Source organism: Cercospora kikuchii (assembly GCF_019650295.1).
Source record: "Cercospora kikuchii DNA, contig_00004, whole genome shotgun sequence".
Lineage (NCBI taxonomy): Eukaryota > Fungi > Ascomycota > Dothideomycetes > Mycosphaerellales > Mycosphaerellaceae > Cercospora > Cercospora kikuchii.
Window position 1 is genome coordinate 3,129,419 of NW_025408585.1, and position 13,736 is coordinate 3,143,154.

At 52.6% G+C, this 13,736-nt stretch overlaps 7 protein-coding genes across 7 annotated transcripts; 5 read left to right on the forward strand and 2 right to left on the reverse strand.

Annotated features, from left to right (window-relative positions):
* CKM354_000745400 (uncharacterized protein) lies at positions 1-973 on the reverse strand (the record flags this gene model as incomplete). Its single annotated transcript, XM_044802802.1, has 2 exons — positions 1-31; positions 78-973. 2 exons carry the CDS (start codon positions 971-973, stop codon positions 1-3), a joined length of 927 nt encoding a protein of 308 aa, XP_044658737.1.
* Positions 974-1,522: 549 nt separating this feature from the next.
* Positions 1,523-4,082, reverse strand: CKM354_000745500 (uncharacterized protein; the record flags this gene model as incomplete). Its single annotated transcript, XM_044802803.1, has 2 exons — positions 1,523-3,778; positions 3,834-4,082. 2 exons carry the CDS (start codon positions 4,080-4,082, stop codon positions 1,523-1,525), a joined length of 2,505 nt encoding a protein of 834 aa, XP_044658738.1.
* Positions 4,083-6,401: 2,319 nt separating this feature from the next.
* CKM354_000745600 (uncharacterized protein) lies at positions 6,402-7,085 on the forward strand (the record flags this gene model as incomplete). The annotated part of the gene is made up of 4 exons (XM_044802804.1): positions 6,402-6,514; positions 6,563-6,681; positions 6,730-6,832; positions 6,899-7,085. 4 exons carry the CDS (start codon positions 6,402-6,404, stop codon positions 7,083-7,085), a joined length of 522 nt encoding a protein of 173 aa, XP_044658739.1.
* Positions 7,086-7,679: 594 nt separating this feature from the next.
* On the forward strand, positions 7,680-7,987 carry CKM354_000745700 (copper metallochaperone ATX1; the record flags this gene model as incomplete). Its single annotated transcript, XM_044802805.1, has 2 exons — positions 7,680-7,767; positions 7,824-7,987. The coding sequence occupies 2 exons, from the start codon at positions 7,680-7,682 to the stop codon at positions 7,985-7,987; spliced, it is 252 nt and encodes an 83-aa protein (XP_044658740.1).
* A 687-nt stretch (positions 7,988-8,674) lies between these two features.
* On the forward strand, positions 8,675-10,059 carry CKM354_000745800 (uncharacterized protein; the record flags this gene model as incomplete). Its single annotated transcript, XM_044802806.1, has 2 exons — positions 8,675-9,806; positions 9,869-10,059. The coding sequence occupies 2 exons, from the start codon at positions 8,675-8,677 to the stop codon at positions 10,057-10,059; spliced, it is 1,323 nt and encodes a 440-aa protein (XP_044658741.1).
* Positions 10,060-10,658: 599 nt separating this feature from the next.
* CKM354_000745900 (uncharacterized protein) lies at positions 10,659-11,263 on the forward strand (the record flags this gene model as incomplete). The annotated part of the gene is made up of 3 exons (XM_044802807.1): positions 10,659-10,790; positions 10,908-11,034; positions 11,085-11,263. The coding sequence occupies 3 exons, from the start codon at positions 10,659-10,661 to the stop codon at positions 11,261-11,263; spliced, it is 438 nt and encodes a 145-aa protein (XP_044658742.1).
* A 728-nt stretch (positions 11,264-11,991) lies between these two features.
* CKM354_000746000 (uncharacterized protein) lies at positions 11,992-13,500 on the forward strand (the record flags this gene model as incomplete). Its single annotated transcript, XM_044802808.1, has 3 exons — positions 11,992-12,024; positions 12,090-12,153; positions 12,212-13,500. The coding sequence occupies 3 exons, from the start codon at positions 11,992-11,994 to the stop codon at positions 13,498-13,500; spliced, it is 1,386 nt and encodes a 461-aa protein (XP_044658743.1).
* Between the last annotated feature and the right edge of the window lie 236 nt (positions 13,501-13,736).

Below are 13,736 nucleotides of genomic sequence, written 5' to 3' on the forward strand. Positions count from 1 at the left end.
TCATCTGGGCTCAAACTTCCTGTAGGCTGAGCTAGGGAATGTTAGCAACGCTCAAGCACAGAACATATCCAACTTACAAGACAGAAACCTCCAATGCCTCACGCAGGCTGTAAAGGTCGTCCAAGCTGAACGTGTCCTCGCGTGAGCGGCTCGAATCCAGATCGTCGTACTTGTGCTTCATGATTGCCAATAAATCTTTGCCACGTCGCATTGACCTCCCGTCGAAGTCGACCATCTGGAGGGTGCGGTCCATCTCAAGCGAGCACCAGGCCATAACATCTCCTGAGCTCAGCAGCATGTCTCTCATGGAGCCCTCCATAACGTACGTCAGGATGCTGTCCAGCCGGACTGGTGCTGCATCGCGTGTCCGCATCGTATTCAAGAACTGAGTCGTCTGGAAGCAAGGGCGCAACACTGCTTTCGAGATGTCATCACCCCTGTGGTACTGATCATTGACAAAATAGAACCTGAATTCGAACGTGGTCAATCTGTGAAAAATTGGCAGGGCTTCCTTGCGAAACAGCTTGCACGTCCTCGTGATCGGAGGCTGAGTAGGACAGAACAATCGTTCCGGAAGTGAACTGATGTGGAACTGATAGATCCGCTCGCGCAACTCTGGTGGCAGATCGACGAACTTGTCGAAATGGAGAGCCTCATCCGCACCCAGGAGAACAGAAATCATAGCCTTCCTTGTCGACGCCACCGGCTTCGAGAGTTGCCGATTTTGGATGAAAGAGCTCAATTGTGCATTGGTGATGCGCTTATCCTCGTAGTGGAGAAGACCGCGGTCAAGGCGTTGTTGCACTTCGACTAACTCGGCCTTGCGAACGTCGGCTCGAAAGGTGAAGCCTTTGCGCTCCAGATCCTGCAGAAGCGTCGTTCTTTGAGTGTTTTGATACGTGTTGAGTCCCCAGTACTTGTCATAATGAGGCGCGCTAGGCGTCTTCAGACCCAGCAGTCTGTTCAATGCCATGTCGATAGAAGAATGGATGTTTTGGCGTTGTTCCACTTGATGCAGACGAAGCAAAGCTGGTTTGTGATGAATTGAATGGGTGAGAAGTCGGAGCGAAGGTGTCGAATCAGAAAGAATAGAGTGAGATCAATTTAAATGTAAGCGGGTGCGATTTCACTTCGAAAGTGACACTCGTCTTCACTTTCAAGGTCTTTCCGCATGTGCATTGAGCTAAACTCGTTGATGACTTATGAAGCTTCACAGCCTTCGCGCGCTGGACGCCCTATCGACCGGATGGCATGCAGCCCATCGGTAGCGATGAGCGTGGATTGAGTATGTGTGATACACATCACTTCTTAAATAGACCTGGATCACGAGATCAAGTAAGAGTTTCAGCCGATACAATGGGTGCTTCTGGAAGAACGTTATATACAAGCTGCGGAACGCCATCTAGCTCCAACAGCCATGAACGGAAAGATCCAGGCGTGCAGCACGAAAGCCGGACTGGTTGGACAGCCGCCACGGAGAGGTCTGATACAGATTTCGAGAGAAGTCAGGCATCTCCATTAATCACTTCTTCGCGAACTGTAGCCCTTTGCTCGGATCCCAAGTCTGCGCTGCTTTGCCCTGTGCTGCTCCAGATCCTCCCCCAAACACGATCGGCATGTTCTCATTCCACGTCTGATTCGCTGGAACGGCATGCACCGGGCTCTGAACATTGGCCACAGGAGGCGGTTGCGCAGAGATACGCTGTGGTATTGGAGCCGGGATAGCGTCTTCAGGTGGATGAGGCTGTACACTGCCGCGTCGTGACGCAGCCTCGGCAGCTCTCTCCTGCAACAAACTGGCTTGCGTGGTCTGCTGTAGCTGAAGACCAGCAAGAGCATCGGACACATCAGATTCCAGGTTCGATGCTTCGCTACGTCGCTGAGCGAAGAATGATCGGCATTCGTCTCTGAACTTCATGGTAATACCACTGAGGTCATTGTAGAATTTCCGTCCCACTTCCAGGTTCTTCATGATCTCCTTGTATGCGGTGTAGGCATTCTCCAGGTTCTGAAGAGCTTCCTCTCGTTCCTTGGAACTGCTGTCGCCTCGCTTAGCGTTCTGGAAAGATTGGTTTGCATCTTTGACGCGCTGAAGTAGAACATCTTGCTCACGCTCCTCCGTCTTCAAGGATGATTGGTCGACATCGTACATCTTAAGTCGCTCGTCGAACAGGCTCTCGAACTGTGAGGCTTGAATCGGCATCATTGGAAATTCGCGCTCCAGTTTGTTAGACTCTGCGCGAAGTTCTGGCTGGACATCATCTTCCTTGACCTTCACTCTCAAAGCCTCAACCTTCTTCCTTCGCCTTGACTCCAGCCGGGAGACCTCATTCAGTGTCGCTCGAAGTGCGTTCGCTTCTCGTTCAACCTTTGCTGTCATTGTGGCTCGACGCGAGGAGGGCACATAGTCCTCGAGATCACGATTGCTGCCGCCAAGGAGTCGTATTAGGCTTTCATTCTCGCGAAGCCTGTTGAGCACGGTACGATCTGTAGTATCGGCAGCCTTAAGCCAGCCATCTATAGCATTGATCTGATCGTAGAGCTTCTTCCCAGCTTCGCTTCCTGGCAGACGAGCCCATCGATCTGTCCCGTACTTCCTCCTCGCAGCTTCGTCTTCACTTGCTTCGGTGCGCAATAGATCAATGCCTTCTTGATACAAGGCTCGGTTGTTGGCTTTCAGCTTTTCTGTATCTGCGATGGTACTGTGTAATCGATGCACACCTCCAAATTGTCGCACCTCGTCAGCATGGCTTGCTAATGCCGGTGGTAATCCTAGGGGTTTCTCAAGTGCTTGCAACGAGCCTGGAAGATTCAAGCTCGAAAGCAACTCGTGGATCCTCAAAGTCAAAGCATCCAGCTCCGCGATGATCGTATTGTTCACCAATCGATCTCGCCGGTCCGAGTATATGGATGCAGCAACGTGTACGGCATAAGGCACCAGTTTCGAGAACAGCGGCTTGCCGAGCTCGCTCTTCTCGCCTAGCATCTCCTGTGAGTTCGACACTTCCTTCGGTACACGTGATTGCACCATGCTCGCGCGATCCAGCGGCCTGAGCTCGCTTTTTGGTGGCTCGGGAATCAGGTAGATGGTATCGTTATCCTTCTCGGCTCGCTTGAAGTCTTCTGACACCCTGTTCTTCAAGCCGTTCAGATCTGCAAGCACCAGCTTGTTTACCCACTTGGACTCGTTCATAGCAATGTTGACACAGTTCAGGCTGTCGCGTAGCCGTGCCACCTCTTCTCCATATTTTCTCTTCTCCAAACAGTCGCAAGCTGCACGGTACTGTGCAGCCGCGGCGAAATGGTGATGCTTCGCATTCATATGATGTATCCACTCGCTGCGTATGTTGTTGGTCTTCAAACTCCACTCGTTCGCATCGCTGTATAGATCGCTGACTTTCGCTGCCAGTTTTGCAATGATCGCATCTTTCATGCCGTCCTTGACTGCCTTTTGCCAGAAGCATTCCTGAGCCTGTGCTAACATCAAAGCCTCGAGCGCCTCGAGCGTGACAGTGTCCATGTCCTCCGGAGGCGCAGTCTTCATGTCTGGTATCACGTTCTCTTTGAGATGGTGGAAGACGCCAGCAGCAAAACAGAAGCTATTCGCCGCACTTTTCAGCCCATCTTGCGTGGCACGATTCGAGGCAAGTCCTATTTGCGAGTACATGGCAGCGAGGTTGAATAGTACGTTGGCGAGCTCGAAGCGGATGTTGTTTTCGGTATGGGATCGATTTGTGTCGTAGCCTAGGGAAGGATACCAGGTGAAATTCGCACCCATCTACTTACCTATCAGCCTATGCTCGTACTGTGAACGAGCTTTCTCTTCAGCATACATCGACTGGGAACTTGCCGCCCAGCCATACGAGCTGGGTAGCGTACGCTTGCAGCTTCTTGATGCCGCTACTGTGCGGCTCGAGTGCATTGACGGCGTCCTTGCGCAGCTGGTCGACGATCTCCAGATCGCGTGTGAACAAGTCAGGATGTTGGTCAAACTTGTTGCCAATCTGGACCTTGATTGCGTCTGACAGCTGTGTAGCATGCGTCCGTCGGAATGGCACCTGGAGTATGTTGCTGGTCGACATGACGATGTGGGCGTGTGTGCTATCGTTCTCGCATGATCGTGAATGGCCGTACGCAGACTTTCTGTTTGCCTCGTCTCGAAAGTGAAGTCATCGCTGCGCGGCGCATACAGCCCCGCCAAGCGCGTTCTTCACGTGCGCACGTGCTGGTGGGTCTTCGGCTCTTCCCGGCCAAAGCCAAAGCCAAAGTCGGATGAGACGACTTCACGACTTGCCGTGTGTGCACCGTGTAACAGTCGACTCTCTGTGAGACGGAAAGAGGGAAGCGCGTACCCCGCTTGACTGCAGCAACCTGGTCATGATAATACGAAAGTTCTCAAGCAGCCGAACGTTCCCTCGCAGCATTCGCCCACCGCCGATGAGGCAATGCAGTTGCACATCGCCAGAGTCGACGTTGGAGCAACGCGGTCATATCGCCGACGCAAAGCGCCCTTGGATTGCGCTCCTGCACAACCCCTCCAACGCAAGTGCATTGTCCAGATCGGGCGAAGGTGCTTGGAGCGGTGCGGGCCATTGAAAGCAGGACCGGAGTAGCCGAGCTGCACAGCTTGACTTTGGCCCCAGGATCCATTTGGACCATTGGCACGAAGAATTGCACCGTATACATGCAAGATCGTCGACCTCCGACGATGCACAAGCAGCTTCTGATTTTCACATGCAAAGCAGCAGTTCGCGTTCGTCGCGTCATGCGTGCGTCGTGCCCCTGTTCCCCACCTGCAAGTACATGAAGCCTGCAGACGTGGGGACTCTTCACACTTGCTATGCACAGGTCTGGCCACCATTTGCCAGATATTTGTCAAGTCCCTGTGGGTGAGCTCGTGATGGTGCAACGTGCACTATGAAAAGAGGCATACCATTCTGCTGTTTACACCCACCCCTGTCAAACCGCCACTGGCCGTTTCAATTTCAAGCACTGTAGCAGTACTGAAGAGGTACGAATCTGAAACTTGAGACTTCTCACAAAACTGTTGGGATAGATTTTCCGAACAAGCGGCAAACAACAACCGTGGCACGTGCTCGTTGTGAGTTCTCAAGCAGAGGCTCCATCGTCTGCGGCGCTTTTATTAGAAGTTCAAGGTAGGTCATCTTTCGCCTTGGAGCCCAGGACCTGGGCTCTTCTTGTCGCGCCTTCGTCTGAAGCGGGATTTAAGAGCTACAACGTTGCTCAGTGCCTCTTTAGGTAATCTGTATGCGCATCACCTGGCCAGCGGAGGATTTGGAGATCTTGGATCAGACATTCCCCGAGACTAGGATCAGGAGCTACAGCACGTGCTAGCTTCGCTACATTCGACTATTCCCACACTTGACAGAGGATCACAGACGATATGACCTAGTCGGGCAATGGCACGAATTCCTGTGCTGGCTCAAGCACTGAAGAAGCAACCAAGTTGATCGATTTGAGAAGGCAGAAGTCCGAGTCGATGAAAAAGAGAGCGACAAAGCCACTGCAAAGATTGTCAAGGCCGTGGTGGCACATAACAAAACCTGAGGATCTTTTCGCATGAAGGACCAATGCCCGATGCATACTGTCCACAATCCTCTGCTCTGACTGCAAGCTTATGAGGGATCGTTGCAGGAAAGCAGACTCGGTGCATGAACGCAATGAAGCCACAACACGATGCCCCATCTTGGTTAGTAGCTTCTTTGTATTGACTAAAGCCATCATGCAGACGACAGCAGACACCGGTGCGCATGGAAACGGCAGACTGTGCCTCCTGGGTCCCGTCGCTCTCACTTGCATGTCTCCACCCCTCCTGCTACAGCATACAAACGGAGAGCTATTATCATCGGTTCGCGATCTTGTGCAGGTCAACGCAGAGCTGTATGAGCGCTGTGGTCGATGAAGTGACTAAGGTCAAGCCGGATCTCCATTGGCCTGTCGTGTGGTGGGTAATGCACGAGTTCGGAAACCGCGCAAAGGGACCAGAATTCTAGGTGGCTGATCCACATAATAATTGAAAGCTGCATTTCGGTTCGAGATACTAAGCATCAGTCGATTCACAATAGATACAATCAACAGCTACATTTACGCATGCAGATCGAATGCTCTGCTGCAGCTTGCAGCAGACTGGAGACATGGATATCGATACAACAATGCAGCTACACCGACGAAAGCCGAAATCGAACGCGCTGGCACGGGCGATCGGGTGGCAAGAAATCCACAGAAGCAAGCTCGTCAGAGGGACTTGCGTTGACCGAACGTATATAAATAATGCCTCCTTTCCCGCTGGCTTCTGACTCCATCCACACACCCCAACAACTCAAATCAGAAACACTCAAAGATCAGTCACACTTTCTTTCACACCTTGACCAATAGCCAAAATGTCTGACTGGATCGGCGCCAACACCTACCGCATCGAAAGCTACGTCGACAGACGTGCTGCCGTTGCTTTATCAGCTGGAGGCAAGGCTGATGGCACTAAAGTGGTCATCTGGTGAGGTTTATGGTTCAAGATAATTCAGTCAGCTGATCGTTTCTTCAGGAACGATGATACGGCTAAGAATGACCAGTTCGATTTCGTCTATGCTGGAGTTGGTCAATCTGGCAAGGACGAATACCACATCATCAACCGCAACAGCGGAACATTCCTGACTTATACTGGTGTGTAACAACTGTATGTGTCGTGTGACAGTTCTGAATTTTGGGCAGAGGGCGCCACGAACGACCGGCTTTATGGAAACACCCTTTCCCCGCGATCGAGCCGCACCAGGTGGTGTGTTGTTCCCACACGCAACAGAACCGGCACTTATTGGTGAGAATCTACACAAACGCTCAGCGCTTGCTTCTGATCACGAAGTGCGAATTAACACGAATCTAGGATTGTCGCTTCTGCCAATCCCAAGATGAAGATGGTGCCAAGCGGTTACAAGATCGCGAACGGCAGTGTGGTTGATATATGGGCGGGGGCGGTGGATGACAAGAATTGCTGGTGGTATCTGACTCTGGCGGATGATGCGGTCGTCCAGTGTCCCGACATTGGTCGCGCTGCGGTGCCAAAGTTGTAGTTTCGAGACTTGCTCGAGTGACTACAGCGCTTGGGGTGTGATCAAGTCGTGCGTGTTATCGAGTCCTGTCGGGCAAGAGCACAACACTCGTTTGAATCGGAGCAAATGATTTGAGATTAGCTAAGAAGCACAAATTGCAATTGTTTTCTGCGATACCGTTGCAGGACGTATGGATCCACGTTGTGTTTGCGCCTCTGCATGTGATAGCGCTCGGACCAAGCATCGGGCCGTTTACTTCCGACCCGAATCGGGCTTAGGCTGTGTTTCGTGCTTTCCCCTCGCAACGCCACCTCTGCCGGCAGTCCAAGGGTCAGCCAAATTTAAGCCGTACCGATGAGCACGTTTCCAACGAAAGCAGTAATGGCCAACTAATACGGGACTTGCGCGTGTATCAGATAGGCAAGAGGACAAGTTGTGGTAGTGTCGGTCAGCACGCCATCTGTTCCTTCAATTGAAGCATTAAACCAGCGACTCGCACTTGCTCCGACCGCTTCTCGCTTTGTCTCATCCCGCATTACCAATCCACCTCCCACGCGTAACACTCTTACTCCACACCTCGAACATCCATTGAACAACACCCGATCTCTATACACCATGGCTGAGCACAAGTACAAGTTCAACGTCTCCATGTCGTGCGGTGGCTGCTCCGGTGCCGTGGAGAGAGTCCTCAAGAAGCTCGACGGTACGCGCTCTCCCGCTTCGCTTTCCCGACACAGCACTAACGTGGTATACTCGTAGGCGTCAAGGAGTACAACGTCTCTCTCGAAACGCAAACCGCCGAGATCACCGCAGACGAATCCCTTAGCTACGCCCAAGTCCTTGAGAAGATCAGCAAGACCGGCAAGAAAGTCAACTCAGGCGAAGCTGATGGTGTGCCCCAATCTGTGGAGTTGACAGCATAGAAAGCACAACTGAAGGCCGAGAAGAAATCGAAGAGGAAGCAACGACACGAGATGATCTTGGGCAAAGTCGAGAGGGCCACGCGATGGATACCGACCGTTGGCGGTGTAGGTGGAGGAGTGGGCGGTGCTTGATCAAGACATGTGAAGGGCAATGGGGAGGGAACTGAGTGATAACCTGTGGGAAAATACCTAGATCACTGGCTACGAACGATATGAATCATCTTTCAGTACATTGTGCAAAGGACGTCCGCCGACGGTGAGTTTGAGAGGGAAAGCACTCGCTCGTGCTAACATTGTCACGACTTTCCAGCAACGGGAGACCAGAAGAATAAGATGAAAGGCATGGGCCACGAAGACAAGTCTGCATGAGACAGCAGCACTATCTGGCTCCAGAGGATAGATATTGTTTCGACAGGGAGGTACATCGACCGACGTGTGAGCGAGCATTGTGAGCTGCTGCTCTGAGTGTCGAGTGCGGTCGATGTATGAACTTCGAGCGCTCAACTTCGTTGTCGCCTTGCGAGCCGTTGAAGTCCGTGGCTGCACCTGCCTTCGACAATCAGGTGCGCGTGATCCCTGCCGCGCTTCGCACTAGCCAAACATTTCTCTTGCTCCAAAGTTCTTGACCACGACGTCGTTCCCCTCTATGCATCACCTGCGCGGTAAGTCCAGCACCAGCGCGCCGAGATGGCTTGTCCCAGCACTGAATCGCCAGATGCTGACATCCACGGACTCGCCACACAACCTCCTGTGGAGCATTACCTGCGCGGCAAAGAGCTGTTCGAGCACCATGTTAGCAACATCTTGCAGCGCAGGCTCAACAGTCAACCTCCATTTGAGGCCCTCGACAGTCTGACCAAGATATTCTGGGCCGCGCAGACCGCCGATGCGAAGAAGTGGTGGCAGCACACGATCGACCAAACCAACATGCAACAATGTGTGATGGCGGCCGTTCTTGTGTTCATGAGGACCTACCGACCTTCCGTGCTGAGCTATATCAGGAGCCTGGACGAGCCGGCGACAGCTGATTCTGGCGACACAACAGTGGAACCAGTAGCTAATGGTGCTGAGGTAGACGAGATAAGCGCTCAGGATGAGGAGAGGAAAGGAAATGAGACTTGGGATCCGATGCTGACTGTTGATGGCATCCACGATGCGGACGGCGAACTCATCGTGCTGGACCGCGGCAACGAAGAAATCGATGTTGAGGCTTCTCAGGCGGACAGAAGCGACAGCGATGACGCTGTCGACCTCGTAACTGTCAAGCTTGGGTCAAGCGACGCCAACGGCACCCATCTCCCGAAGAATGCAACGAATGACTGCACTTCCAAACCTCCACTTCCAGCAGGTCGCCCAAGCAAAGCTGAACTGTGGTTTGTCGAGCTTCTAGTACCAGCGATCTGCGAGGACCGCGGCACGTCAATTCCGTTAAGTCACAAGGCGGCACAAGTAGCAGCAAGAGAGGTGTGGCAGGCGCAATCAGCAGGGCAGAAACGCAAATTTGAAGCCGGGGTTCTCGAGATTATCTGCCGCGCAAGAAACCCTCAGCAATCAGAGAAATCGAAGAACGACATGGCGCAGTGTATTGAGTCTTACCGGAAACGAGCCACCAGAGCGTACACATCAACGATGCATGGTGAAGCAGTCAGCGCCCTCTTCGTCAGGGCTTTTCTGGACAAGAACGCACCTGTTCCCGATTACGTGAACGAGGCTCTTGTGAACTCGGTCGTCACTGGCATGAAGAAGAGGAAAGCTTCTTATCCACAATTCAAATTCACGGGCTGGGACGCTGATGGCTCGTGGCTGGATTTCGATCCTGGTGCGTAGACACAGTGCCCACTAAGCCAATCCATCAGTGACTGTTCAGCTAACGACCAGCAGATTCGCAGGGACCTCACAGCTTCGGCAAAAAATGCAAACGCATGGCTAGCGGCAAAACCTTCGTCGAGAAGCTAGACCAGATGCTATGTTCTCTCATCAGGCTGAACCGCCAGGCTTTTCTAGACATTCCAGCGGACGTGTTGACTATGAAGCCGCTGCGCTCGAGGCCAGCAAAACGCAAACGCAAGTGAAACGGCTGCAACAAAGGACCACGGAAATCAGCTGTATTGCCATTCAGCACAGCCAAAATTGCATGCTGGCAGCGGAGTACTTGTTGAGTGGAGAAAGTGAAAAAGTTGGCAAGGAACGCGACGCGGATGGACGATGGCGCCCCAAGTTCAAGGATGGATTGCGAGATACTCGAGGCGTCGTCTTAAAATCAAAATAACTACAGAATACCATCGATCTTCACAGTGTACTGTCTTGCGGTGGCTATGACGGCCCTTATGATCTGCGTGCTACCACTGTGAGAGTGAGCTCGAAGCACGAAACGAGACGTGAGGCAGATGGCAGTGCGGCTCCTCCCGCGCCAAGCCTGAGCACTCGCACCTTTCGCTCGAAATCCTCTGCCGCCAACGACTTGACTTGAGCCAGCGCCCATCGACATCTGCCACTCGACACAACAACACCGGTAAGTCGACACAATCCCGCACCTTGGACGAGCACCAGCACCAGCGAACTATTCGACGTCGCATTGCGCACCCGACCGCCCCGAACACCGCACGCATCCGCCACAAAATCTCGAACAATCTTCTTGGCCAACAACAACTAACAGATATTCGCAGCCAACATGGGTAAGGGAAAGCCAAGAGGTCTTTTGGCCGCGCGCAAGCTCCGCAACCACCGCCGTGAGCAGCAGTGGGCAGATCTCCACTACAAGAAGAGACTGTTGGGTACCGCATACAAGTCCTCGCCATTCGGAGTACGTACAGCCCCACGAATAGATGCAGGAGACAGAGATACAGAGGAGGTGGACAAGTCAAATGGAGAACGGATGGGCGTAGTTTGAAGTACGGACAAACACTGACAAGAATTGAAGGGTTCTTCCCACGCCAAGGGCATTGTCCTCGAAAAGGTCGGTGTTGAGGCCAAGCAGCCAAACTCCGCCATCCGAAAGTGCGTGCGTGTGCAGCTCATCAAGAACGGCAAGAAGGTCACCGCTTTCGGTACGATATATCACAATCCGGGAATGTAGATACACTGCTAACAAGCGCAGTGCCAAATGACGGTTGCTTGAACTTCGTCGACGAGAACGACGAGGTCCTGCTCGCTGGTTTCGGTCGTAAGGGCAAGGCCAAGGGTGATATTCCTGGTGTGCGTTTCAAGGTCGTCAAGGTGTCTGGTGTCGGTCTCAGCGCCCTGTGGAAGGAGAAGAAGGAGAAGCCACGTTCATAGACGACTGAAATGCATGGGCACGGCTTGCGGGTATCATCGGGCGTTTTGAAGAGCGGCATCATCATGAAAGACAATGGTGTACTTTCTAGCTTGGCCTTTTGCTGGACTTCTGCTTCACGCACCGCAGAGGCTGACGGGGACACCTAGAGCTACGCGATACGGAATGAGAAAACTGAACTTCATTGCCGGGCGTCAGTCAAAGATCGTTCTTCGATACAAACAGTACCACATGATACCCAGTACTCTTGTGTCCGAGAAATGTCCAAGTAAATGTCGAGATTCTCATCCGATACATGAAGATGTCGCGATAAGGCCCGAGTATGATCATCGCTCTCGGCCACAATCAGCAACATGCCAATATGGTACAACATTGAAGGGCGCTGATCAACATGAAGTCATTAGCAAAAGTCGGCCATTTCAAGCATGTTCGAGCCGTGGCATTGAAATTGTGCTTGATGCGGTCGCTACATAAGGCGGCAAATGCGGCAAAGTAGCCATGCTTTCATGGGCGAGTTCCTGCAGTGAGGATGACATCGACAACCTCGGCCTGCGGCTCAGCCAAAGTCTCCAGCTTTATCCCCGCCACGCCCGTGTTCATCAGCCTAGCACGACGAGTATCTTTCGAGTCGAGTGCAAAATCTATTCAGCAAAGTTCTTGTCATCTCATTCCTTGCGATATAATCTTCCAGAGACATTCACAGACATCCACAAGCACCACAAACGCAATCATGGCCGCCAAAGCAGCAAAGAACAAGCCTCCGGTATGTTGTGTTTTCCCGCATCTATACACGTTGCTGGAATGTGCTGACATGATTATTTTCTCTAGGTCTACGTCTTGGGCGTGGGCATGACCAAGTTCATCAAGCCCAGAGGAAAGGTCGACTATACTGGTAAGAACTGATTTCCATGCAAAGAAAGAGCCACCCACTCATTACTATTGTCAAACAGAGCTGGGTTACGAGGCAGGCATCAAAGCACTTGTAGACGCTCAAACAAACTACGATGATATCGACGCTGGCGTTGCATGCTACTGCTATGGCGACTCCACCTGCGGACAGCGAGTCTTCTACCAATTCGGCATGACACAAATCCCCATCTACAACGTCAACAACAACTGCTCTACTGGCTCTACCGGTCTGCATCTCGGCCGCACCATGATCGCAGGCGGCATGGCTGACGCCGTCCTCGTTGTGGGCTTCGAGAAGATGAACCCAGGCTCTCTGCAATCCTACTTCCGTGACCGTGCCAACCCGACCGGCACCACAGGCGCCATGATGCAAGCAACCCGCGGACGTACCAACGCCCCCGAAGCCGCTCAACTCTTCGGCAATGCTGGCCGCGAGTACATGGAGAAGTACGGCGCAAAGAACGAGGACTTTGCTGAAATTGGCCGCATCAACCACGAACACTCAAAACGCAACCCTTACTCCCAATTCATGGACGAGTACACCCTCGACCAAGTCATGAAGTCCACCATGATCCACGAGCCTCTCACCAAACTCCAATGCTGCCCAACCAGCGACGGTGGCGCCGCAGCAGTCCTCGTTTCTGAGAAATACCTCAACGAGCGCCCCCACCTCCGCGAGCAAGCCATCCTCATCGCCGGCCAAACCCTCGCGACCGACGCTCCAAGCCTCTTCTCCCGCTCCTCCATCGACCTCATGGGCCGTGACATGACCGCCTACGCCGCCAAAACCGCCATGGAAGAAGCCGGCGTCACACCCGCCGACGTCAAAGTCTGCGAACTCCACGATTGCTTCTCCGCGAATGAGATGATCACAATCGACGCCATGAAACTGTGCCCACCCGGTAAAGCCCACGAAATGGTCCGCAATGGAGATATCACCTACGGCGGAAAAATGGTCATCAACCCCTCCGGAGGCCTCATCTCCAAGGGTCACCCACTAGGCGCAACAGGCATTGCTCAATGTGCCGAACTGGTCTGGCACTTGCGAGGTTGGGCCAACAACCGTCTTGTACCAGACACGACCGTCGCTCTGCAACACAACCTTGGATTGGGAGGTGCTGTCGTCGTGACAGTTTACAAGAGAGCAGATGGCGCTGCACCAAAGAAGGTCAGCGACGAGGAGGTTGCACAGAAGACTAAGATTGGATATAACCCAGCCACGCAAGCGAGAGGTTTCACGAAGAAGCAGGCGGATGAGGTCAGGAGTAAGAAGATGAGGAGTGATTGGGCACTGCAGGATATCGAGAAGAAGGTTGAGTCGAGATTTTAGACTGAGGGCTCCTTTGTATGTGTGAAGAAAGATTTTCAGCTATATGATGTATGATCACAGAAATGATAAAAAAAGTTTCTTGATTGAATCCTACGAAGCGCGTTCCTGAGGTGCTCAATTTTCACGCGTTTTTGTACAGACATGCCTTACGCGAACTACGTTCCTTCGTTGGTAACGAACATCATCTATGCGGACAGTATCACAAACTGTCGGATCAAGAAACTTTCTGCTTCAAC